This window comes from Giraffa tippelskirchi, chromosome 10 (assembly GCF_054371585.1).
Source record: "Giraffa tippelskirchi isolate mGirTip1 chromosome 10, T2T-mGirTip1v1.2.pri, whole genome shotgun sequence".
In the NCBI taxonomy this organism is placed as follows: Eukaryota; Metazoa; Chordata; class Mammalia; order Artiodactyla; family Giraffidae; genus Giraffa; species Giraffa tippelskirchi.
In genome coordinates, this window is record NC_137284.1 from 132,236,104 (window position 1) to 132,256,658 (window position 20,555).

Below are 20,555 nucleotides of genomic sequence, written 5' to 3' on the forward strand. Positions count from 1 at the left end.
GGGTGACATTAGCAGTATGACATGGCATAGAATTTAATTGCCACACTTTTTTTTAAATTGTACTTCAATCTTAGATTTGCATTCTTCTACGACAACTCTCAAATCACCTTCAGTATTATTCCCATAGAGACAGTACTTCAACTTCAATATGAAGACTTCCTAGTTAACAACACTGATTTGAACTTGTTCCCTGTAGACCTTTCCCAATTTACAATCATTCTGAATGTTAATTCTATCACTACTTTGCCTTTTTCCTATGTCATCAATACTGTCATGGATTGCTTGTGTGTTCTCTGATCCACTGACAGCTTAAAAAACTGGTAATTGCAAGTTTACTTGCAATGACTGGAATTGACTTAAAACAATGGTTATCAAATGCAGCCAAACCATTCCTTCCATTCCATCTTACTAGATGCAACTGTGAGACAGAGTCAGCTTCTACTGACTTTAGTTGATGAGACCTCATTGTTAAATATTCAGAAATTTTGTGAACTCTTTGTTAAAAATTAAATTATAAAAACTTAGAATAAGTAAAAACAAAAGTCAGTTCAGTTCAGTCGCTCAGTTGTGTCCGTCTCTTTGCGACCCCATGAATTGCAGCATGCCAGGCCTGCCTGTCCAACACCAACTCCCGGAGTTTATCCAAACCCACGTCCATCAAGTCAGTGATGCCATCCAACCATCTCATCCTCTGTCGTCCCCTTCTCCTCCTGCCCCCAATCCTACCCAGCATTAGGGTCTTTTCCAATGAGTCAACTCTTCCCATGAGGTGACCAAAGTGTTGGAGTTTCAGCTTCAACATCAGTCCTACCAATGAACAACCAGGACTCATCTCCTTTAGGATGGACTGGTTGGATCTTCTTGCAGTCCAAGGGACTTTCAAGAGTCTTCTCCAACACCACAGTTCAAAAGCATCAATTCTTCAGTGCTCAGCTTTCTTCACCGTCCAACTCTCATATCCATAAATGACTACTGGAAAAACCACAGCCTTGATTAGATGGACCTTTGTTGGCAAAGTAATGTCTCTGCTTTTTAATATGCTATCTAGGTTGGTCATAACCTTCCTTCCAAGGAGTAAGCGTCTTTTAATTTCATGGCTGCAGTCACCATCAGCAGTGATTTTGGAGCCCAAAAAAATAAAGTCTGACGCTGTTTCCACTGTTTCCCCATCTACTTCCCATGAAGTGATGGGACCAGATGTCATGATCTTAGTTTTCTGAATGTTGAGCTTTAAGCCAACTTTTTCACTCTCTTCTTTCACTTTCATCAAGAGGCTCTTTAGTTCTTCTTCACTTTCTGCCATAAGTGTGGTGTCATCTGCATATCTGAGGTTATTGATATTTCTCCCGGCAATCTTGATTCCAGCTTGTGTTTCTTCCAGCCCAGCGTTTCTCATGATGTCTCTGCATGGAAGTTAAATAAGCAGGGTGACAATAGACAGCCTTGACGTACTTCTTTTCCTATTTGGAACCAGTCTGTTGTTCCATGTCCAGTTCTAACTGTTGCTTCCTGACCTGCATACAGGTTTCTCAAGAGACAGGTCAGATGGTCTGGTATTCCCATCTCTTTCAGAATTTTCCACAGTTTATTGTGATGCACACAGTCAAAGGCTTTGGCATAGTCAATAAAGGAGAAATAGATGTTTTTCTGGAATTCTCTTGCTTTTTCAATGATCCAGTGGATGTTGGCAAAAGTAATAAATACTAAAAATGTATCAATTATTTACTTTATTTTCCTATTATCCATACTTTTGGTTTATTTATATCTAACATATCTGTATAAGTGGAAATGGTATTATGCAATGGTGTGTTACGTCCTACCATAATACCCTCCTATAATGATGTTGTCATGCTGGTAGCTTAACATTGCCATGGTAGGAGTATTTACAGCATGGATTTGGACAAATGCTATAAACTAGACTTTATGTCTTAGAGAAAGACTTTAAGCCTACAAAGACTGCATCTTGTGTAGGCTACTGATTCTCAAACATTCTCATCCTTTCATTCCTCTTCCTGCTAGTTCTTGTCTCTATAGACAACTCTAATGTCGTCTGTGCTAAGTCGCTTAAGTGGTGTTCAACTCTTTGCGACCCTATGGACTGTAGTTCATCAGGCTCCACTGTCCATGGGATTTTCTAGGCAAGAATACTGGAGTGGGTTGCCATCTTCTTCTCCAGGGGATCTTCCCAATCCAGGGATCGAGCTCTTGTCTCTTATGTCTCTTGCATTTGCACATAGGTTCTTTACCAATAGCGCCACCTGGGCAGCCCAGATCAATGTCTTTTGATCTTGGTATAAATTCTCATATACCCTTGGCACTGGTGATACTGTGTAAAGACCCTGCCTTCATGAAGCTCATACAGTTGGAGGGATAGAAACAATTGTTCTTGTTGTTTAGTCACTAAGTTGTGTCTGACTCTTTTGAAACCGCATGGACTATAGGCCACAGGATCCTTGTCCATGGGATTTCCCAGGCAAGAATACCGGAGTGGGCTGCCATATCCTACTCCAGGGGATTTTCTCTACCCAGGGATTGAACCCACGTCTCCTGCATTGGCAGGCAGATTCTTTACCACTGTGCTACCAAGTAAGAACGACAGAGGCAATACAAAACAATACAAATATTTTATGTGGTAAGTTCTATGGAGAAAATTTAAATAGAGAGATGTAAGAAAATGAACAGGAAAGGTATCTAAGAAGGGTCTGGTCTAATGAAAACAGCAATCTGAATGAGAAGATGGAGTCAGTGATGTTAAAAATGAGACGAAAGAGCATTCTGGGCAGAGGAAACAGTAAGTGCAGGTTGAAATGAACCTGCCATGCTTGTAAAACAACTAGTATGTCTAAGGCCAAGTGGGTGAGGGGGTGGGGGTTGTAAAAGAGATGGGAGAGGTTACACTTCAGCAGGCTGTATACAAGTTGAATTGTATTCTAAACACCATGTAAAGCTATTAGAGGATTAAGAAGATGTTTTCTATTGGTGCCATAAAAACTACAACAAACTGGTTTAAACAGCAGAAAATTATTATCTTACAATTCAGTAGTTCAGAAGTCCAACATGGACCTTAACGCACTAAAATCAAGATGTCAGCAGGACTGCATTCCTTTTTATGGAAAGACCCTCATTTGCTCATTTGGGTTGTTAGCAGAATTCATTTTCTTCTGTTTGTAGCATGAAGATCTCTATTTCCTGTCTGGCTGTGGTTAAGGCGATTTCGTTTCTTGAGGTCACCATATTCTTTAGCTTTTGGCCTTCTCCTTTACATTCAAAGGCAGCAATGCTGGGTTGAGTCTTCCTTACCTTTGTATTTGTCCTCCTTCTCCCAGCTCATTTTTAAAGTCCAAATAGAAAATGTTTCTACGTTTTTAAGGACTCGTGGTTAGATTGAGCCCATCAGATGCTTCAGGATCTTCTCCCCACCTCCTTCCATCCAAGTACTAACCAGGCCCGACGCTGCTTAGTTTCTGAGATCAGATGACATCGGGTGCATTCAGGGTGATTTGGCCTTAGACTCTCCCATCTCAAGATCCACAACCTTAATCATATCTAGAGGGTCCCTTTTGTCATGTAAAGTAACACAGTCACAGGTTCCAAGGGACTGGAGTATGAACATCCTTGGAAGGATCTTATTCTGCCTACCATTGATGGCATCATCTCAAGAAGGTAACAAGAAATAGATTCAAGTGGAAGCTGCCAAGGTTGCTCAACTTGCCGGCCAACTTACCACAAACAAATACTTCCTTTGATCTTAATGAAGGATGAACAAGGCCAACTCACTCAATGGAACTGTTGATCATGAAAGAAAGCAACTACCTTCTATGTTTTGAAAAGGATGGATTCTTACTTTTAAGAAGTATCCATTTTAAGATGAATCATTTTAGTGACTCATCACTCATACTCTGCCAAATAAGCATATCTGCCAAACAGCTGTCATAGTTGAACCATACTTGAATTATATGTAACATTTAATATATACTTGGTTGAACCTGTTTAGGTGTTTTGAGCTAGTAATTTTTTCTTCTTTTTTTAATTTAAATATTTAAAAAAATTTTTTATAAGGTTATGTTGATTTCTGTCATACAACAATGCAAATCAGCCATAATTATACATACATCCCCTCCCTCAGCCTTCCTCCCCTCCCCACATCCCATCCCTCCAGGTATCACAGAGTGCCAGACCGGGCTCTTTGACCTACACAGCAACTTCTCACCACTTCTAGTGAGGTGGATGAACCTAGAGCCTGTTACACAGACTGAAGAAAGTCAGAAAGAAAAAAATATAGTATATTAATGCACATGTATGGAATCTAAAATGGTATTGATGAACCTCTTTGCAGGGAAGGAATGGAGATGCCGATGTAGAGAATGGACTTGTGGACACAGTGTGGGAGGGAGAGTGGGATGAAGGAAGAAAGTAGCACCAACATACAGACACTATCAGGGGTTAAGATGGGATAGCTGGTGAGCTAGCAATTCAGAAACCACTCTTTCCAGTGCTTAAAAGTGTCTGACAAAGTGATACTTCTTATCTTTATTTGTACTTCATATTATCTATACATTGAGGTAAAAAATGATATGCTGGACCCCGTGCTTAGCCCTTTTATGTACACTGTATCCTTTCATCTTAACTACCCTATGAGACAGGTTCTATAATTATCTTTAGATGATGAAGCTGAAGCATAGTCAGGTTAATTCATTAATTTCCCCAAGGTCACTCAGAAAGGAATCCAAGACTTAGAAAGCTTAAGGGATTCCCAAGCTCACATAGCTAGCCATTGATGGAACTGTGACTCCAATCTGGGCAGATGGACTCCAGATTCCATGCTCTAATTCCTCCACCCCTACTCCACTCCACTGTACCATTCTACCCCTTCCATCCCTGTTAGTGTAGGAATTATTGAGGAAGACTGAGGCTAGGGTATATTAAACCTTAATTGGTCAATGATTTAGTGACATGAAATGGCATGGGAAACTTATTACAAATGCCACACACACACAAAAATAGCTGGAATGGCCTTGATAAAGCAAAAAAGATTAACTATTTCCTACCTCTTACTGGTTTTTTGGTGCTTCCTTTAAAATTGCTTTATGTGGTGAATTAATTCATATATGAACTAACTTACTCAGATCTTAATAATCTGATCTTGTGATTTTACAGCAAGCTTGCATGGACCTAGACAATTACTTGAACACTACACTGAATCCTTACATAATCAACGTCACCCTAGCAGCCAAAATGTGCAGCCAGGTGCTTTGCAATGAGGAAGGAGTGTGTACAAGGAAACACTGGAATTCAACCGACTATCTTCACCTGAACCCAATGAATTTTGCTATTCAAAGAGGGAAAGGTGGAAAATACACGGTACCTGGGAAAGTCACACGTGAAGACCTGCAACAGTTTTCTGATAAATTTTATTGCAGTTGTTACGCCAACAAACGCTGTAAGAAGAGAATCAATATAAAAAATGTTCATAGTGTTAATGTATGTATGGTGGAAGACATTTGTGTAGATGGCCCTGTGAAGTTACAACCCAGTGATCATTCCTCTAGCCAGAATGAGGCAACTGCTACCACTTTGAACAGTACCCCACCCTCCACTACAACTGCCACAGTATCTCCATGTGCTCCTGAGAAACCGTCTCCTGAGTGCCTCAAAGTCAGGTGTTTGGAAGCCATCTCCAACACCACCCAAGGAGGGTGTCAAAGTGTTAACAGGAAGAACATTTCCCGTCAGTCACGTATTCAAAATCTTAAAAATGAAACAATCTATTAAAATACAAATTCAGTGCTTATTAAGTTTCTGTCTACATGCTTTGTGCTTTTATATTTTGTATATTTTTATATTTAATATTTAGCCAGATGATTATTTTTTTTAGGCAAGTAATGATATCTATATAAAGTTTTACATTTGAAATGTGAATCAAAACTCATGGCCAAGATAGTATTTTAATTTTTTGAGCAAAGATTGTTTTTTCATGATCAAATTGAACTTCAAGTTATTATTTATTGATAAAGAACTGTGACCAGCACCTTTAATTTTCAAACACATAGTCGGGGGAGTGTTAATAAATCCACTGATACCACATTTTGCTTTCAAAACTCAAAGGAGACACTTGATAAAGAAGTAGATAGAATTTGCTTTGTAAGATATCCAATTTTGTATTTTCTAATTGCTATGTGAAAGTTGCTCAGTTGTGTCCAATTCTGTGACCCCATCTAACTATACAGTCCACGGAATTCTCCAGGCCAGAATACTGGAATGGGTAGCCCTTCCCTTCTCCAGGGGATCTTCCTAACCCAGGGATCAAACCCCAGGTCTCCCACATTGCAGGCAGATTCTTTACCAGCTGAGCCACAGGGAAGCCCAAGAGTACTCAGGTGGGTAGCCTTTCCCTTCTCCAGGGGATCTTCCTCACCCAGGAATTGAACCGGGGTCTCCTGTAATGCAGGCAGATTCTTTACCAACTGAGCTATCAGAGAAGCCTCAGGAGGCAATAATCCTCTGCCTTCATTATCCCAGGGCCAGGTACCATGCAACTAGAGAGCACCTCAATAGCCCTGATGCGGTTCAGAACATACTTCCCTAAATATGTCACTTTGGCATACTGAAAATTTCAAGCTGAAGGAGTTTTGAGAAAACAGCAGAAACAGGAAGATCACTTTAAGAACCTCCCCACCTCACCCTTCTTCCCCAAAACAGACACTAGAATCCTCATGTGAAAGTTGTCCCCTGTGGACCTGGAGGAAAGCAGCAGCTTTTTCACTGAAGACAAAGGGATGCCAAGAAGAACCTAACCAACAGCCCTTGCTGTTTCCCCCAGGTTCCTACAATGACCTCATACTCCTTAACCTGTATTTCTCTCCCATTGCCCTTCTTAATGCAGCCTAGAATATAAATACACAGGTTTAACTTTCTTAGGGCCTTCATATTTTTAATGAAGGCTCTGACGTCCTATACAACTTATATTAAATAAATCTGTATGCTTTTCTCCTGGTAATCTGCCTTTGTCAGTTTAATTTTCAGACACAACCAAGGACCATGGGTCAAGGAGAATGTTTTCCTCCCTGCAGCCCAAAGCCAGCTGAAGATATTCAAAGAGCTTGTACTAAACTGTTCACCCCAGTGTAAGTTCTCCCCTGCTCCTGCTTCAGTGTTTTGTCCAAAATCTGATGTCTCTCATGTGGTCCTCTGTGTAGCCACTCAGTCACCTTTATAAATGAAGACTCACAGAACAAATGGGAAAGCAGAAATTCTTTTCCCTTTGTTCGTATTTTGTTCTTCTGTAATAAGTTCATAAGCCTACTTGGTAGCTGAAATAAACAATATGTCCATTTTAAGGCGTGCTTTGTATACTAATTAGGTCCCAAAGGAGCATCTTCAATGGAGAACTCATTTTGGAAAGACCTTTTTGAATTACTATACCTGGTGAACCGCAGTTTCCTTTGAACCTGACCAACAGTGCAATCGCAATCCCGGGTCTAGGACTGATATTTCAGGACTCAGCAGTTGGCCCACCAGTGGCCCCAGCTTAGAGGACTGAGACTGACATGATCTGTTTCACAGGAAAAACTGCCAGGATTGTGTCAGCACAGTCATCCTGCACAAGATACTGACATTTTGATGACACTGAAATTTCATATGGAGTGGTTAAACTTTGTAAATTGAAAACCTATCGACAAAATCCATCGATAAAGTTCAGTATTTTCTTTTCTCCTCTGCTTCCAGTCAGATGGCGAGGGAAGGAAGGAGGCATGAGAGAGTGGGTGGGAGAAAAGAAAAGAAAAGGAGAGAAGAGACAAGGAAAAAGAAATAGAATGCTTTCTGATTCCACTGAGGACTTAATTTGCACAGGGTTGAAAAGAACTTCAGATGTAGCCACAGTTAGCCTTCAATTCCCTGTAAAACAGAAGAGTGCTTGTACTGGAATGTCCTACCTGGGCTCATCTGCGCGAATGTCACTGCCATGTCCTTCTACTTGGGCTTTGGATTTCTTTTAAGAAGCAAACACAAAGGCACACAGTGGTGGCACTGTTTGGTATGTGTCACATCCACAGGGGGCTACAGACTTGCAGGTTGTGGTACAAAGTCACTAACATCTTAAAAGGAAACTGTCCGAGGCATTCTATCCCCTGTGAGGAAAAAAGAACATGTTCTATTTGTTACTGACCTTCTCTCTTTATGTCTAAACTTTGATGGAGTTGCAAAAGCAATCAAGATGATTCAGAGTGTTATTGTACATTTTTAAGCTCCAATAATTTTTTATAAACGTGTCAACATGTATAGTCTTTTATATTGTTTTGGGTTAAAATCTTTTTTATTCTTTTAAATTTATTACTGCTCACGGTAGAATAACATAACATTACACAGTGGAAAATCAAAAGTCCTCTTTCCTCTTCCCTCTACCAGTGATAACTTCTGGTTATGGTTTCTTCTATGTAATTCCAGAAATTCCCTAGGAATAAGGAAGTGAATTTGTGTGTTTGTTTCTAAAAGGTAAATGGAGGCAAATGAACAATTTTAAGAGTTTATCTGAGCAAAAATCAAAGAGAATTCAGTAGCATCAAACCAGAAGTGGTTCGGGGCACTCTGAGGTCAGGTGCCAGGGGCGAGACATACAGAGAAAGTGCAGAAACAAAGAAAGGAAATTATGCTGGCTCAGCTGGTAAAGAATTTGCCTGTAATGTGGGACACGTGGGTTCGATTCCTGGGTTGGGAAGATCCCCTGGAGAAGGGAATGGCTATCCACTCCAGAATTCTGGCCTGGAAAATTTCATGGATTATCCATGGGGTTGCAAAGAGTTTAACACCTAGTGGGCTATTTGTGAATAGCTGTCCTTGGCTTCTTGCTTTCACAACATTGAGACACTTAAATGACAAAAATTCATTCTCTCTTATTGTATTCTTCCATACCTGTCATTTTTTCTAAACCAGTAAACATTACAGGTAAACACAAAGCAATTAGACAGTGTACTTGTGCATAAATGTAATATCCTTTCTGCCTAAAGTTATTGTGTCTGGTATGTAACACATGGGTTTCCCACGTGGAACTAATGGTAAAGAACCTGCCTGTCAATGCGTCAGACCTAAGAGACACAGATTGGATCCCTGGTTCAGGAAGATACCTTGGAGGAGGGCATGGCAACCCACTCCAGTATTCTTGCCCAGAGAAACCCATTGACAGAGGAGCCTGGTAGGCTATAGTCCACAGGGTCGCACACAACTGAAGCAACTTAGCACGCTCACTCACTGTTGACATTTCCCTTGGTGGTTCCCTGGGGCCAGTGGCACAGACTCTGCAGGTGTTAACCAGTCAAGTGGGGAGAAAGGGACCCGAACAGCGTTTCAACAATCTCAATCACAGCTCAACTCGGCCACCCCAGTAAGATATAGGCTGACAAGGCCTACCTCACAGAGCACAACCTCCCCACACCCAGAAGCACCAGCAGCCAATGTAATGAATGCTTTCATCAACAACACATTCCCCTTCCCACAGCAGAGCTGCTGGCTCCAACCGGCGATCTGGAGTTGGAACAGGCCGCACAGCACCGACCTAAGACCCATTCTCAGACCCCAAAAGACCAAGAACTACTGGAGACTGAGGTTCCCCCGGGCTTGGTTCTGGGAGAGCAGCCTCCCGCCAATGCAAACAAACAAACAAACAACAACAGAAAAAGAATAGAGAGAAGAGAGAAACCAGGCCTGGGTGAGACTGCTGGAGAAATAAACCTCCTTTCTCAGCAGTGGGGAGCAGTAGCATTTTCTGCCCCCTGTTCTGAACCGAGGCACTGGACTCCACTTCTTCCTGAGATCCTCAAGGGAGATTAAAAAACCACCTTATGGTCCGATCCATTCATATTTGGGTCTCAGTCCCCATCTACCCACTCCTGAAACCTCTGCCATTGTGAATATCACAAGACTACACATGCTCAGTCCATTCCAGCAACTCCATGGACTGCAGCCTGCAAGGCGCCTCCGTCCATGAGATTTTTCCTGTAAGAACACTGGAGTAGGTTCTTTCCCACCCAGGGATCCAACCCCTTCCCCACATGGGTCTACTGGTCTCCTGGGTCTTTTGCATTGGCATGCTGATTCTTTACCAAGGGGCCGCCTGGGAAGCACAGGTGAAGGAAGGTGTCCCCTACATCGGGGCCATAGGAGGAGAAGCGTGGGCCAGTCCAAGGGCCCAGTTACTACGATCAAGCAACTCCTGCTAGAAGATCCCCACGAAGCCTGACAGTAAAGTCTTAACCTGTAGCAGAGGCACGGACCCGGGTCCGAGCTAGCAGGGCTTCAGGACAGGCCTGAGGACCTGACACTTCCGTGCTCCTCGGGCAGGTCCGGGAGGCGGCCTCTGGCCCAGCGCACTGCCCGCACCCATGGAGCCGGGTCAGAGAGAGGCCTGGCCTGCAGTCCGACCCTCCCCGCGCCGCTCCCGCCTCCTTCCCCACTCCCACTTCCCGGCGCTCCCTCCCGGACCCGGGGTCCAGGAGGGAGGCTAAGGTCCGGGACGGCGATGCGGGTCTCGGCCACTGACCACACATTTCCTGCCGAGGAAGGTGAAGAGGGACTCGTTCTCCTGCGGGGTGAGCAGCAGGGACCCCACGTTGGTGACTCTCCGCGGCGGCGGCTGCCGCTAGCCGGAGCTCATGTTTCGCCAGCGGGGTAGGAAGGCCAGCGCCGTCTCCTCCTGTGAGTGGTATAAACTCCAACTCCTCCAACCTTCCTTTGACAGCAGCTGCGGCGGCAGCCGCACAATCCAATTCCGCAGCGGGAACTCCGTACAATCCAACCAGGCAGCGGGGACTGGTGCGACCACAGGACGCACGACGTAGGAAAGACACGCCCCCGCCAACGTCGAGGCTGGCGGCGCCCGAGGCCACGCCCCTTCCGGCCGAGACGAGACTTGCGCTTTCCAAGGCGGGGCTGTGGTCGGTTGTTGGCGCTGGGTTGTTAGGGTCTTTCGTCCGGTGTTGTCCGTTAGCAGAGCCCGGGAGAGAAGAGGTCTCTGCAGCCAAGCTGCCCGACTCTCTTCTGCGACGCACACGTTTGCGGTGCGTCAGTGCAGAGACTGTTCTCCCGTCCTGATATAGCTCTTCTTTCTGAGGAGCGACAGCGGGATAGTTGCACCTCCTATCAGAAAGGAAGCTGGAGACGTAGATGGGAGAACGGACGCGCTCCTCCGTGCTCTTTGCCGAGATTTCCTTAGCAGTTGCCCGCGGTTTCTCAAACCTTGTCCAAACTTTTGGGAATGGACGAACAGGCCTCTCCCAGGATTGTGAAAGAGATCTTGCTGATGGATGTTTCAAGAAAGCAACGTACATAGAAAAGGTTTCTACCGCTTGCTGGTGTGTCTCATAGGGTAAATGTAACATTGCAATTCAGGTTTATGTCTCTGAGAGTCCTCCACACGTCTCGCACCCTCAGTTCTGTGAATTGAAAAATATACCTCCCCTCCCCCCGCCGCCTTTTCTTTCTCTCAGACCCCAAAGGACTTGTTTTCTTTTTATCGAAAATGAGTGTATCCATTTAGGGATGTCACCCAGGAAAAATACATCATCCTATCTAATCCTTACACTAAATTTCAGAAGTTTTTGTTGTTTTCTTTTTCAGTTTGTATGCCTCAGAATATTGAAAACTGCCTACGATAACCGCCTCTGTTCAGTAAATTAAATACTAGACAACTGCCTTAAAATGAAGTTTTGGAGTATGGAAATGATAAATGATAACCACGGCTGTGAATTACAGAGTAAGCATCTCCACTTTAAACAAATTAGCGTTTGTTGCATAAACTTGATTATGCTTGACGATTATTTCGTTTCAATAAACCAAAATGTTCCCTATATTAAACTTAAGACATTTATGCCAAAAAAAATTTTGTAGAACGATTTGATTTTAACGTTTCTGAAAGCTCGCAGTATAAATTATGAATGTACTAAACAGATTGCTAAAGCACTTTAAGAATATGAGGCCTCCTTCATAGCTCAGTTGGTAAAGAATCGGCCTGTGATGTGGGAGACGGGGGTTCGATCCCTGGGTTGGGAAGATCCCCTGGAGAAGGGAAAGGCTACTCACTCCAGTATTTTGGCCTGGAGAATTCCATGGACTGTATAGTCCATGGGGTCGCAAAGAGTGGGACACTATTGAGGACTTTCACTTTCACTTTTTTAAAAAATATAGTTAAATATCTGGATTTCCCTGGTTGCCTACTGGTTAGGATTCTGGACTTTCACTGCCTAGGCCTGGGTTCACTTCCTGGTGGGGGAACTGAGATCCCACACAGCCTGGAGGCCCAGTCACAAGCAAAAAGAAATGTTAAAAAAAATTAAAGCTGCTCATAATGAAATTAGCTAAATAGTAATAAATCTACAAAAGAAAATGAGATCATATAGTCCTAGGAATTCTCACATGAAATTTGGGTTAAACTTCATTAATAATGTTAGGTTAAAAAGTGATTTTTAAAAAGCAAGGAAACTTTTTATAAAATAATCAGGTTTAGAAGGGAAATATTAGAAATATAAACCAGGAGTTGACCCTGAATTTCAGAACAAGATAAACTTAGAAGCTGAATCAGTTTGCCTCTAGTATCAAAAGTGAGGTTCCTATGAATTAAAGCCACAGTGACAGTGGAAAGCATTATAAATTCCTGAGAAGTAGAGATTAGAGCCCTAATAGTTTCAAACCTGTGAACCAGGATAGTGACAAAAATAATAGGTTTCAGATAGTCCTAAATTGAAGTTCTGGTTCTTCCACTTTAACCTTATGGGTTTGGCCAAGTTGCTTTTCTAAGTTTGTTTCCTTATCCACAAAATGAAAATTATTTTTACTTAATAAAGAAATAGAGATCATTAATCCTACTTGAAAGTTATAAAATTTATCAAGGTTGCATGTGTAAAGTACCAGTGCAGAGTTGTTACTCAGATACTAATTGTTTTGTCATTGACCATCATTCCCTGTGGTCTGCTCTGCCTTCCCTTAGCTAAGGGAACAAGCTGTTGAGTTGAAATGTGTATTTTTACCTTGTTGCATCTAAGCCTGCTCCTTTAAAACTGTCCTTCATTTTTGGCATCCTATGTAATTCTTCAAGTACTTCCCTCATGGCTCAGCCGGTAAAGAATCTGCATTGTAATTCTTCAAATATATAGTGGTGGATTTGGGGCATAATTTCTTTGTAAGCAGAATTTCTAATTAGGCTATTAAGTTATGCCATGTAGGCTATATGTATCCCAGAAATGTTTTGGGAGAAATTCCAAAATTTTTTAAAATTACAAGTCTAAAGAAAGAATCATATTAGTTTCTAATTATTAAAATATGAAAGATAGTAATTTTTATGCCAGAATGCCAGCTTTTAAAACTTGTAGACTACCAAACTGTTTTGAAGACAGGAGAGAGAGATGTGGAAAAGCATTGTGAATAAAAGAAGCTATATAGGAGGACAGATGAATGGACAATAGCTACGAGTTGAAGAATCTATCCCATGCTGAGAACTGCTGGGTTCCAGTCCTTTTACAACCTCTTGTTAGCCTCAACTATATATGTCTTAATTGATTTTTTTCTGTGAGAAAATTTTCAACATCTTATCTATATTTGTTGACTTGGTTTATGGGCATGTCTTGGATGGAGTTTAGACATCAGCTTATATCCTTTTTGGCTAGGCCACCCCTCGTTGCTCATACCTAACTTCCTACCTAACATTTCTAAATGCAATTTGTTGACTATTTGCCCTTCTTTTTTCTCTATAAATGAAAGTGGAAAATTATAATAACCATAAGTTTTGGCTCAAGCCCAAAATATCTCTTTAACTTTTCCTCCAAATTGTAAGTATGGTTTTGTCCACAATATTGCAAATTCAGTTCTTATTTGATTCCCTTTCATTGTTATTTTTGCTTTTCTCTAGGATTCTCCCAACTTTTTCTTCTTAAAATATGGAAAATGTAGTGGGAAATGTGGGCAAGTGATATTTGGATGTGCATATAATCCCATATATCTGGATTTTTCAGTTACATGATTCGCCATTGCCTAGCACAGATTCTCAATAAATATTTGTTGTCTAGAATTTGGAAAAAACAGAAGGGAAGGGAAGAGAGAAAGGAAGGAAGGGAAAATCTAAAATAAGACTGTTCAGAGTTCTAAGAAACTATATTGTTGTAGTTCTCTATCTCCTTTTCTTCTAAATAATCTTGGCTTTCCCAATGCAAAATTTTTAAATCCCTGCTGAGACTTCTGTTCTGATCCATCAGGATATCAATACTAAAGCTCCCCTCTACAGCCAGGTAAGTTCCTTCAAAATTCTCCCATTTTCATTGGGAGAGCTTTTGCCAGGTACCAGCTCCCTATCCCATCTTACTTGCCTTTCTTAACATTCCTGATACATAATAGTCTCATAAGCAAAGAAAACAAGTTTATTTTGAAGGTGGCAATGACTGTGAGTGATAGAAATGCATGCAATAATAGTATAATAGAATACACTTCCACTGCAAAAATGCAACATTAAATACAGAAGCTGATCATTTTGAACATTTTATTTACCATTCAAAGTATATATTAACCAGAAAACTTGTACATTTCTCATGGAAAAATGAACATACTTTTGTCTGGAAGCTCTTGCCTTTTATTTCTTTTGAATTAACAAAGCTCCAAGTGATAAAGAAAATGAACTGTTACACTGAGAATGAAGAAAGAGGATAATCAAGTGGTGATACTGCCTGTATAGAACAATCTTGTTTTCTAAGCTAGTTGGGCAGGAATAGGAAAGAGAGACCAAGCCTGTAAGTAAAGAGAGAAATTAACAATATACAATTGTTGGGGCTATAATATGTCATGGATTTTTGCCAGTCAAGGTTTTAAAATGTAATCATTCATTGGAGAAACAACTTCAGTTAAGACAGTTTAAGCCAAGGCTATGACTAAACTATTTCATACCAAAGAATAGGAAGCAAAGCATGGTCACAAGGAGCTTTATTCTCTGGATATGTTCTATCACTCTCTTTTGTTAGCTCAGGTCTCATTTTTTATCACTTTACTCTTCCTAAAGCTGTCTTTATTGCCTTCCAAAGATATGCTTTCCAAGGCCAATTCCTGATGTTTCTCTCATTTGCCTGTTGCTGTTATTTTATTATAATGCATATTCTTTCTTCAGGGCTTCCCTGGAGGCTCAGTGGTAAAGAATTTGCCTGCAGTGCAGGAGACCCGGGTTTGATCCCTGGGTTGGGAAGATCCCCTGGAGAAGGGATAGGCTACCCACTCCAGTATTCTGGCATGGAGAATTCCATGGACAGAGGATCCTGGCTGGCTGCAGTCCATAGGGTTGCACAGAGTCGGACATGATTGAAACAACTAAGCAGCAGCAGCATTCTTTCTTCAACAAATACATTGTTGGGTTTCCCACTCTCCAACTTCTGTTCCTATAGTTCTTAACTGAAAAGTTCTACGAAATTTGGATTTCTAATAGCTTATATTCTGTTCTGAAAGCAAGGGAATTCCAGAAAAACATCTACTTCTGCTTCATTGACTATGCTAAAGCCTTTGACTGTGTGGATCACAACAAACTGTGCAAAATTCTTAAAGAGATGGGAATACCAGACCACCTTACCTGTCTCCTGAGAAACTTGTATGCAGGTCAAGAAGCAACAGTTAGGACTGGACATGGAACAACAGACTGGTTCAAAATTAGGAAAGGAGTATGTCAAAGCTGTATATTGTCACCTTGCTTATTTAACTTATACGCAGAGTACATCATGTGAAATACCAGGCTGGATGAATCACAAACGATTGGAATCAAGATTGCGGGGAGAAATGTCAGTAACTTCAGATATGCAGGTAATACCACCCTTATGGCAGAAAGCAAAGGGGAACTAGATCCTCTTGATGAGGGTGAAAGAGGAGAGTGAAAAAGCTGGCTTAAAACTCAACATTGAAAAAACTAAGATCATTGCATTTTGTCCCATCACTTTGTGGCAAATAATTAGGGGAAAATATGGAAACAGTGACAGACTTTATTTTCTTGGGCTTCAAAACCACTGCAGACAGTGACTGCAGCCATGAAATTAAAAGATGCTTGTTCCTTGAAAAGCTATGTCCAACCTGCTGCTGCTGCTAAGTCGCGTCAGTCATGTCCGACTCTGTGCGACCCCATAGATGGCAGCCCACCAGGCTCCTCTGTCCCTGGGATTCTCCAGGCAAGAATACTGGAGTGGGTTGCCATTTCCGCCTCCAATGCATGAAAATGAAAAGTGAAAGTGAAGTCACTCAGTCATGTCCGACTCTTCACGACCCCGTGGGCTGCAGCCTACCAGGCTCCTCCACCCATGGGGTTTCCCAGGCAAGAGTACTGGAGTGGGGTGCCCTAGACATCGTATTAAAAAGCAGAGACATCACTTTGCTGACAAAGGTCCTTATAGTCTAAGCTATGGTTTTTCCAGTAGCCCTGTATGGATGTGATAGTTGGACTCTAAAGCTGAGTGCTGGAGAATTGATGCTTTCGACCTGTGATGCTGGGGAAGACTCTTGAGAGTCCCTTGGACTGCAAGATGAGACAAGTCAATCCTAAAAGAAATCAACCCTGAATATTCATTGGAAGAACTGATGCTGAAACTGAAGCTCCAATACTTTGGCCACCTGATGCGAAGAACTGACTCATTAGAAAAGACCCTGATTCTGGGAAAGATTGAAGGCAGGAGGAGAAGGGGACAACAGAGGATGAGATTGTTGGACAGCATCATCTACTCAATGGACATGAGTTTGAGCCAACTCTGGGAGATAGTGAAGGACAGGGAAGCCTGTGTGCTGCTGTCCATGGGGTCACAAAGAGTCAGAGATGACTGAGCAACTGAACAACAACAAATTCATTGGAAGGACTGATGCTGAAGCTCATATACTTTGACCACCTAATGCAAAGAGCTGACTCATTGGAAAAGACCCTGATGCTGGGAAAGACTGAGGGCAGGAGGAGAAGGAGGCAACAGAGAATGAGATGGTTGGATGGCTCAAAGGACATTGAGTTGGCTCCATCAACTCAATGGACATGAGTTTGAGCAAACTCCAGGGGATAGTGAAGGACAGGGAAGCTTGATGTGATGCAGTCCATGGGGTCTAAAGAGAGACTGAACGACAACAATGAGAAAAGTTAATAAAGTGTTCTGAATTCAGATAGAAAGTACACACTGTTCATTGACACAGAAATATCTTTGAAAGTGAAATATTTGATGTGTACATGGATACTTGTGGTTTGCTTTTGTTACATATTTAGCAGTGAGTTTATAACACTGATAAATATGAAGAACATTTCATGGGAGAACAAGGAAGTACCTTGGTTACTGTGAAGTCACCAGAGATCACTTCAAAGCCTGTGTGATTTCAGCTACCTCTGTTCATAAAATTCCCTCATTTAAAATGTCATTGTAAGTTAACTTTCAACCTTGCAGCTAAAGCCCCGTGATGCTGCTTTTCATTCTTTCTCTACCTAATAAATACTCACCACCGTAGCTCTGCCACATGTGAGTGATCATAGTCACTATGATAGAAACTCCTTATGGCACTTGTTATAGACAAATTATAGAAAAGAGCTTATTGAGAGACCAAAATGACCCATGAAGGTTTATTTATGCAATATGTATTTATCAAGATATCTTAGACAAGGAGCTGCTGCAGGCCCTGATGAAAACTATGATTTATCAGTGACTACTGTACTCAAGAAAATTGCTATTTACAGAGATGGAAAAAACACAAACACAAATAACTGTACTTCAGGACATAAAGTGATGAATACAGTAAGAGGAACAAAGTAAAGGATGTAGTGACAACTTTCAGCTAGAGGAATTGGGCATTTCCCCTTAGAGGAGTCTTTCAACTGTGCCTTAGAAAAATGGGTTGCATACTATTTACACAAAGGATAACTAGTGGGGAAGGTATTTCAAATGCAAAGAGTGCCTTGAGCAAAGGCACAGATTCAGGCCACAACAGGCGAATCAGCTCCCCCAATAGCAAACATTTGTATTTCATCATACTTCCTAGTTGGATATATTAAATGTGTGTAAATATTTCATTAAATAATGAAAGGTATTATCATGAAATATACCCTTTAATTAACTATTTCATATATATTTAAAAATCGACCAACAGAAAATATGTTAAGAATAAAATAGTATTTTCTGAGTTTTCTTTGATTGCTTTACACATTTTTCTTACCAAAGTAAGTTCTTCATTCAGAACAGTTACTATATTAGTCAGTATTCTCCAGAGAAGCAGAACCAATAGGGTGTGTGTGTGTGTGTGTGTGTGTGTGTGTGTGTGTGTGTGTGTGTGTGCATGTGTACGTATTCAATGATGTGTATATATTAATATGGTGAGGTCGCCATATCTGCAGATAAGGAGCACCAATGATATTCATTGTATTAAAACTATGTCATTTTATATAAGGGACATGAGTATCCATGGATTTGGTATTGATGGTGGCTTCTGGAACCAATCCCCCATGGACACCAAGGGAAGACTATTTATTTATGTATACTCACACACATGTAGATGGGGAAACAGTGGAAACAGTGTCAGACTTTATTTTTGGGGGGCTCCAAAATCACTGCTGATGGAGATTGCAGCCATGAAATTAAAAGACGCTTACTGCTTGGAAGGAAGGTTATGGCCAACCTAGATAGCATATTTAAAAGCAGAGACATTACTTTGCCAACAAAAGTACGTCTAGTCAAGGCTATGGTTTTTCCAGTGGTCATGTATGGATGTGAGAGTTGGACGGTGAAGAAAGCTGAGCGCTGCAGAATTGATGCTTTTGAACTGTGGTGTTGGAGAAGATGCTTGAGAGTCCCTTGCACTGCAAGGAGATCCAATCAATCCATCCTAAAGGAGATGAGTCCTGGGTGTTCATTGGAAGGACTGATGTTGAAGCTGAAACTCCAATACTTCGGCCACCTCATGTGAAGAGTTGACTCATTGGAAAAGACCCTAATGCTGGGTAGGATTGAGGGCAGGAGGAGAAGGGGACGACAGAGGATGAGATGGTTGGATGGCATCACTGACTCGATGGACATGGGTTTGGGTAGACTCCAGGAGTTGGTGATGGACAGAGAGACCTGGCGTGGTGCAATTCATGGGGTTGCAAAGAGTCGGACACGACTGAGCGACTGAACTGAACTGAACACACATGTATACATATACATTTCATATTGATTTGGGAGAGAGCTTTTTTAAGAGTTGTCTCATACGATTGTAGGGGGTGGCAAGTGTGATGTTTAGAGGGCTGGCCAATAAGCTGGATATTTCAGCAGGAGTTGCTGTTGTAGCCTTGAGTCTGAAGTCAGCCTGGAAGCAAAATTCCTTCTTTTTTCAGGAACTTTAGTTTTTCTCTTGAGGTCTTCTACTGATTGGATGAAGCCTGGCAACATTATGCAGGGTAATCTGCTTTATTTAAAGTCTACTGATTTAAATAATAATGTAAAAAATGTAAACAAAAAAATTCATAGCAACATCTAGACTGATATTTGATGAAACAACTGGGCATTATAGCCAAATTGACAATAGGAAAGTAATCTTCATATGAATAGTTACCATGAATCATGAAACCCTGTCAGTAATAAAAAGAGAGAAATAGTATCTTTGTATAGTTCATCATCGTTTTGTAAACATTTTTTCACATATAATGTTAAAAACCCTGTGAGGAAGTCATGGGACATATTGCTATCAACAGTTTCTAAATGACAAATCTGAGGCCCAGAGAATCTTGAAGGTTAAGGAGCTAAAAGTGGCACAGTTGGTGTCAGAAGAGAACTGATATCTTATGACTCATCTAATCTTTTCATTGCACCATCTACTACTTTTCCAATCCAAATCCTATAGTACTTACTATCTGTAACACTATTCTGACAGTTAACTGTACTTTTATTGATATGTTTTCTATCTCCAACTAAATTCTAAGACTTGCCTTATTACAGATACCCCTGTTATGCCCTATATATAATTGACTATCAATAAATATTTTTAAAGAATTAATTCTGCTACAAATCCTATTAATGCTGGATAACCATTTGTTTATATAGCTTGCGGTGACAGACTCCTTGAATAAAATTTTCAAGGCATGTGGAAGAAGCTGTATTGCAGTGCCTTTTAAAAGGCTGGCAAGTCAAAAAAAGCCTAAATTATATTTAGAAAGGCTGAAGAGTTGTGTGAACAAGGGCAAGTTGCTCAACTTCTTTAAGGTCTAATTTATCTTTAAAAATGAGGAAGATACTAGAACCTTAAGAATGTGTTGTGTGAATAGAAAGTGAGTTACTATATGTACCAGTTCAGTTCAGTCGCTCACTCATGTCCGACTCTTTGTGACCCCATGGACTGTAGCATGCCAAGCTTCCCTGTCCATCACGAAGTCCCAGAGCTTGCTCAAACTCATGGCCATTGCGTCAGTGATGCCATCCAACCATCTCATCCTCTGTTGTCCCCTTCCCTTCCTGCCTTCAATCTTTCCTGGCATCAGGGTCTTTTCCAATGAATCAGTTCTTCGCATCAAGTGGCCAAAGTATTGGAGCTGCAGCTTCAGCATCAGTCCTTCC

The 20,555-nt window shown here is 41.4% G+C and overlaps 4 protein-coding genes across 4 annotated transcripts in view; 2 read left to right on the plus strand and 2 right to left on the minus strand.

Moving 5' to 3' along the window:
- Window positions 1-5,795, plus strand: part of LOC145523575 (hyaluronidase PH-20-like) — a 23,253-nt gene extending 17,458 nt beyond the window's left edge. Inside the window, exon 4 of the mRNA XM_081534134.1 lies at window positions 5,158-5,795. Within this exon, the coding sequence (XP_081390260.1) occupies window positions 5,158-5,772 (615 nt within the window). The 3' untranslated portion in view covers window positions 5,773-5,795. The remainder of the gene's footprint in view (window positions 1-5,157) is intronic.
- Window positions 1-10,839, minus strand: part of LOC145523580 (uncharacterized) — a 44,405-nt gene extending 33,566 nt beyond the window's left edge. The window contains exons 1-2 of the mRNA XM_081534140.1: window positions 10,535-10,839; window positions 7,935-8,129 (exon numbers count right to left, since the gene is read on the minus strand). Of these exons, the coding sequence (XP_081390266.1) occupies window positions 7,935-7,965 (31 nt within the window). The 5' untranslated portion in view covers window positions 7,966-8,129; window positions 10,535-10,839. The remainder of the gene's footprint in view (window positions 1-7,934; window positions 8,130-10,534) is intronic.
- LOC145522490 (uncharacterized) lies at window positions 5,394-11,372 on the minus strand. Its single transcript, XM_081531175.1, has 2 exons — window positions 8,747-11,372; window positions 5,394-6,276 (listed from the first exon to the last, which is right to left on the minus strand). The coding sequence occupies exon 1, from the start codon at window positions 11,370-11,372 to the stop codon at window positions 10,245-10,247; it is 1,128 nt and encodes a 375-aa protein (XP_081387301.1). The 3' UTR covers window positions 5,394-6,276; window positions 8,747-10,244.
- LOC145523574 (T-complex protein 1 subunit zeta-like) overlaps window positions 10,894-20,555 on the plus strand; it is a 23,298-nt gene continuing 13,636 nt past the window's right edge. The window contains 2 exon segments of the mRNA XM_081534133.1: window positions 10,894-11,345; window positions 11,611-11,746. Of these exon segments, the coding sequence (XP_081390259.1) occupies window positions 11,692-11,746 (55 nt within the window). The 5' untranslated portion in view covers window positions 10,894-11,345; window positions 11,611-11,691.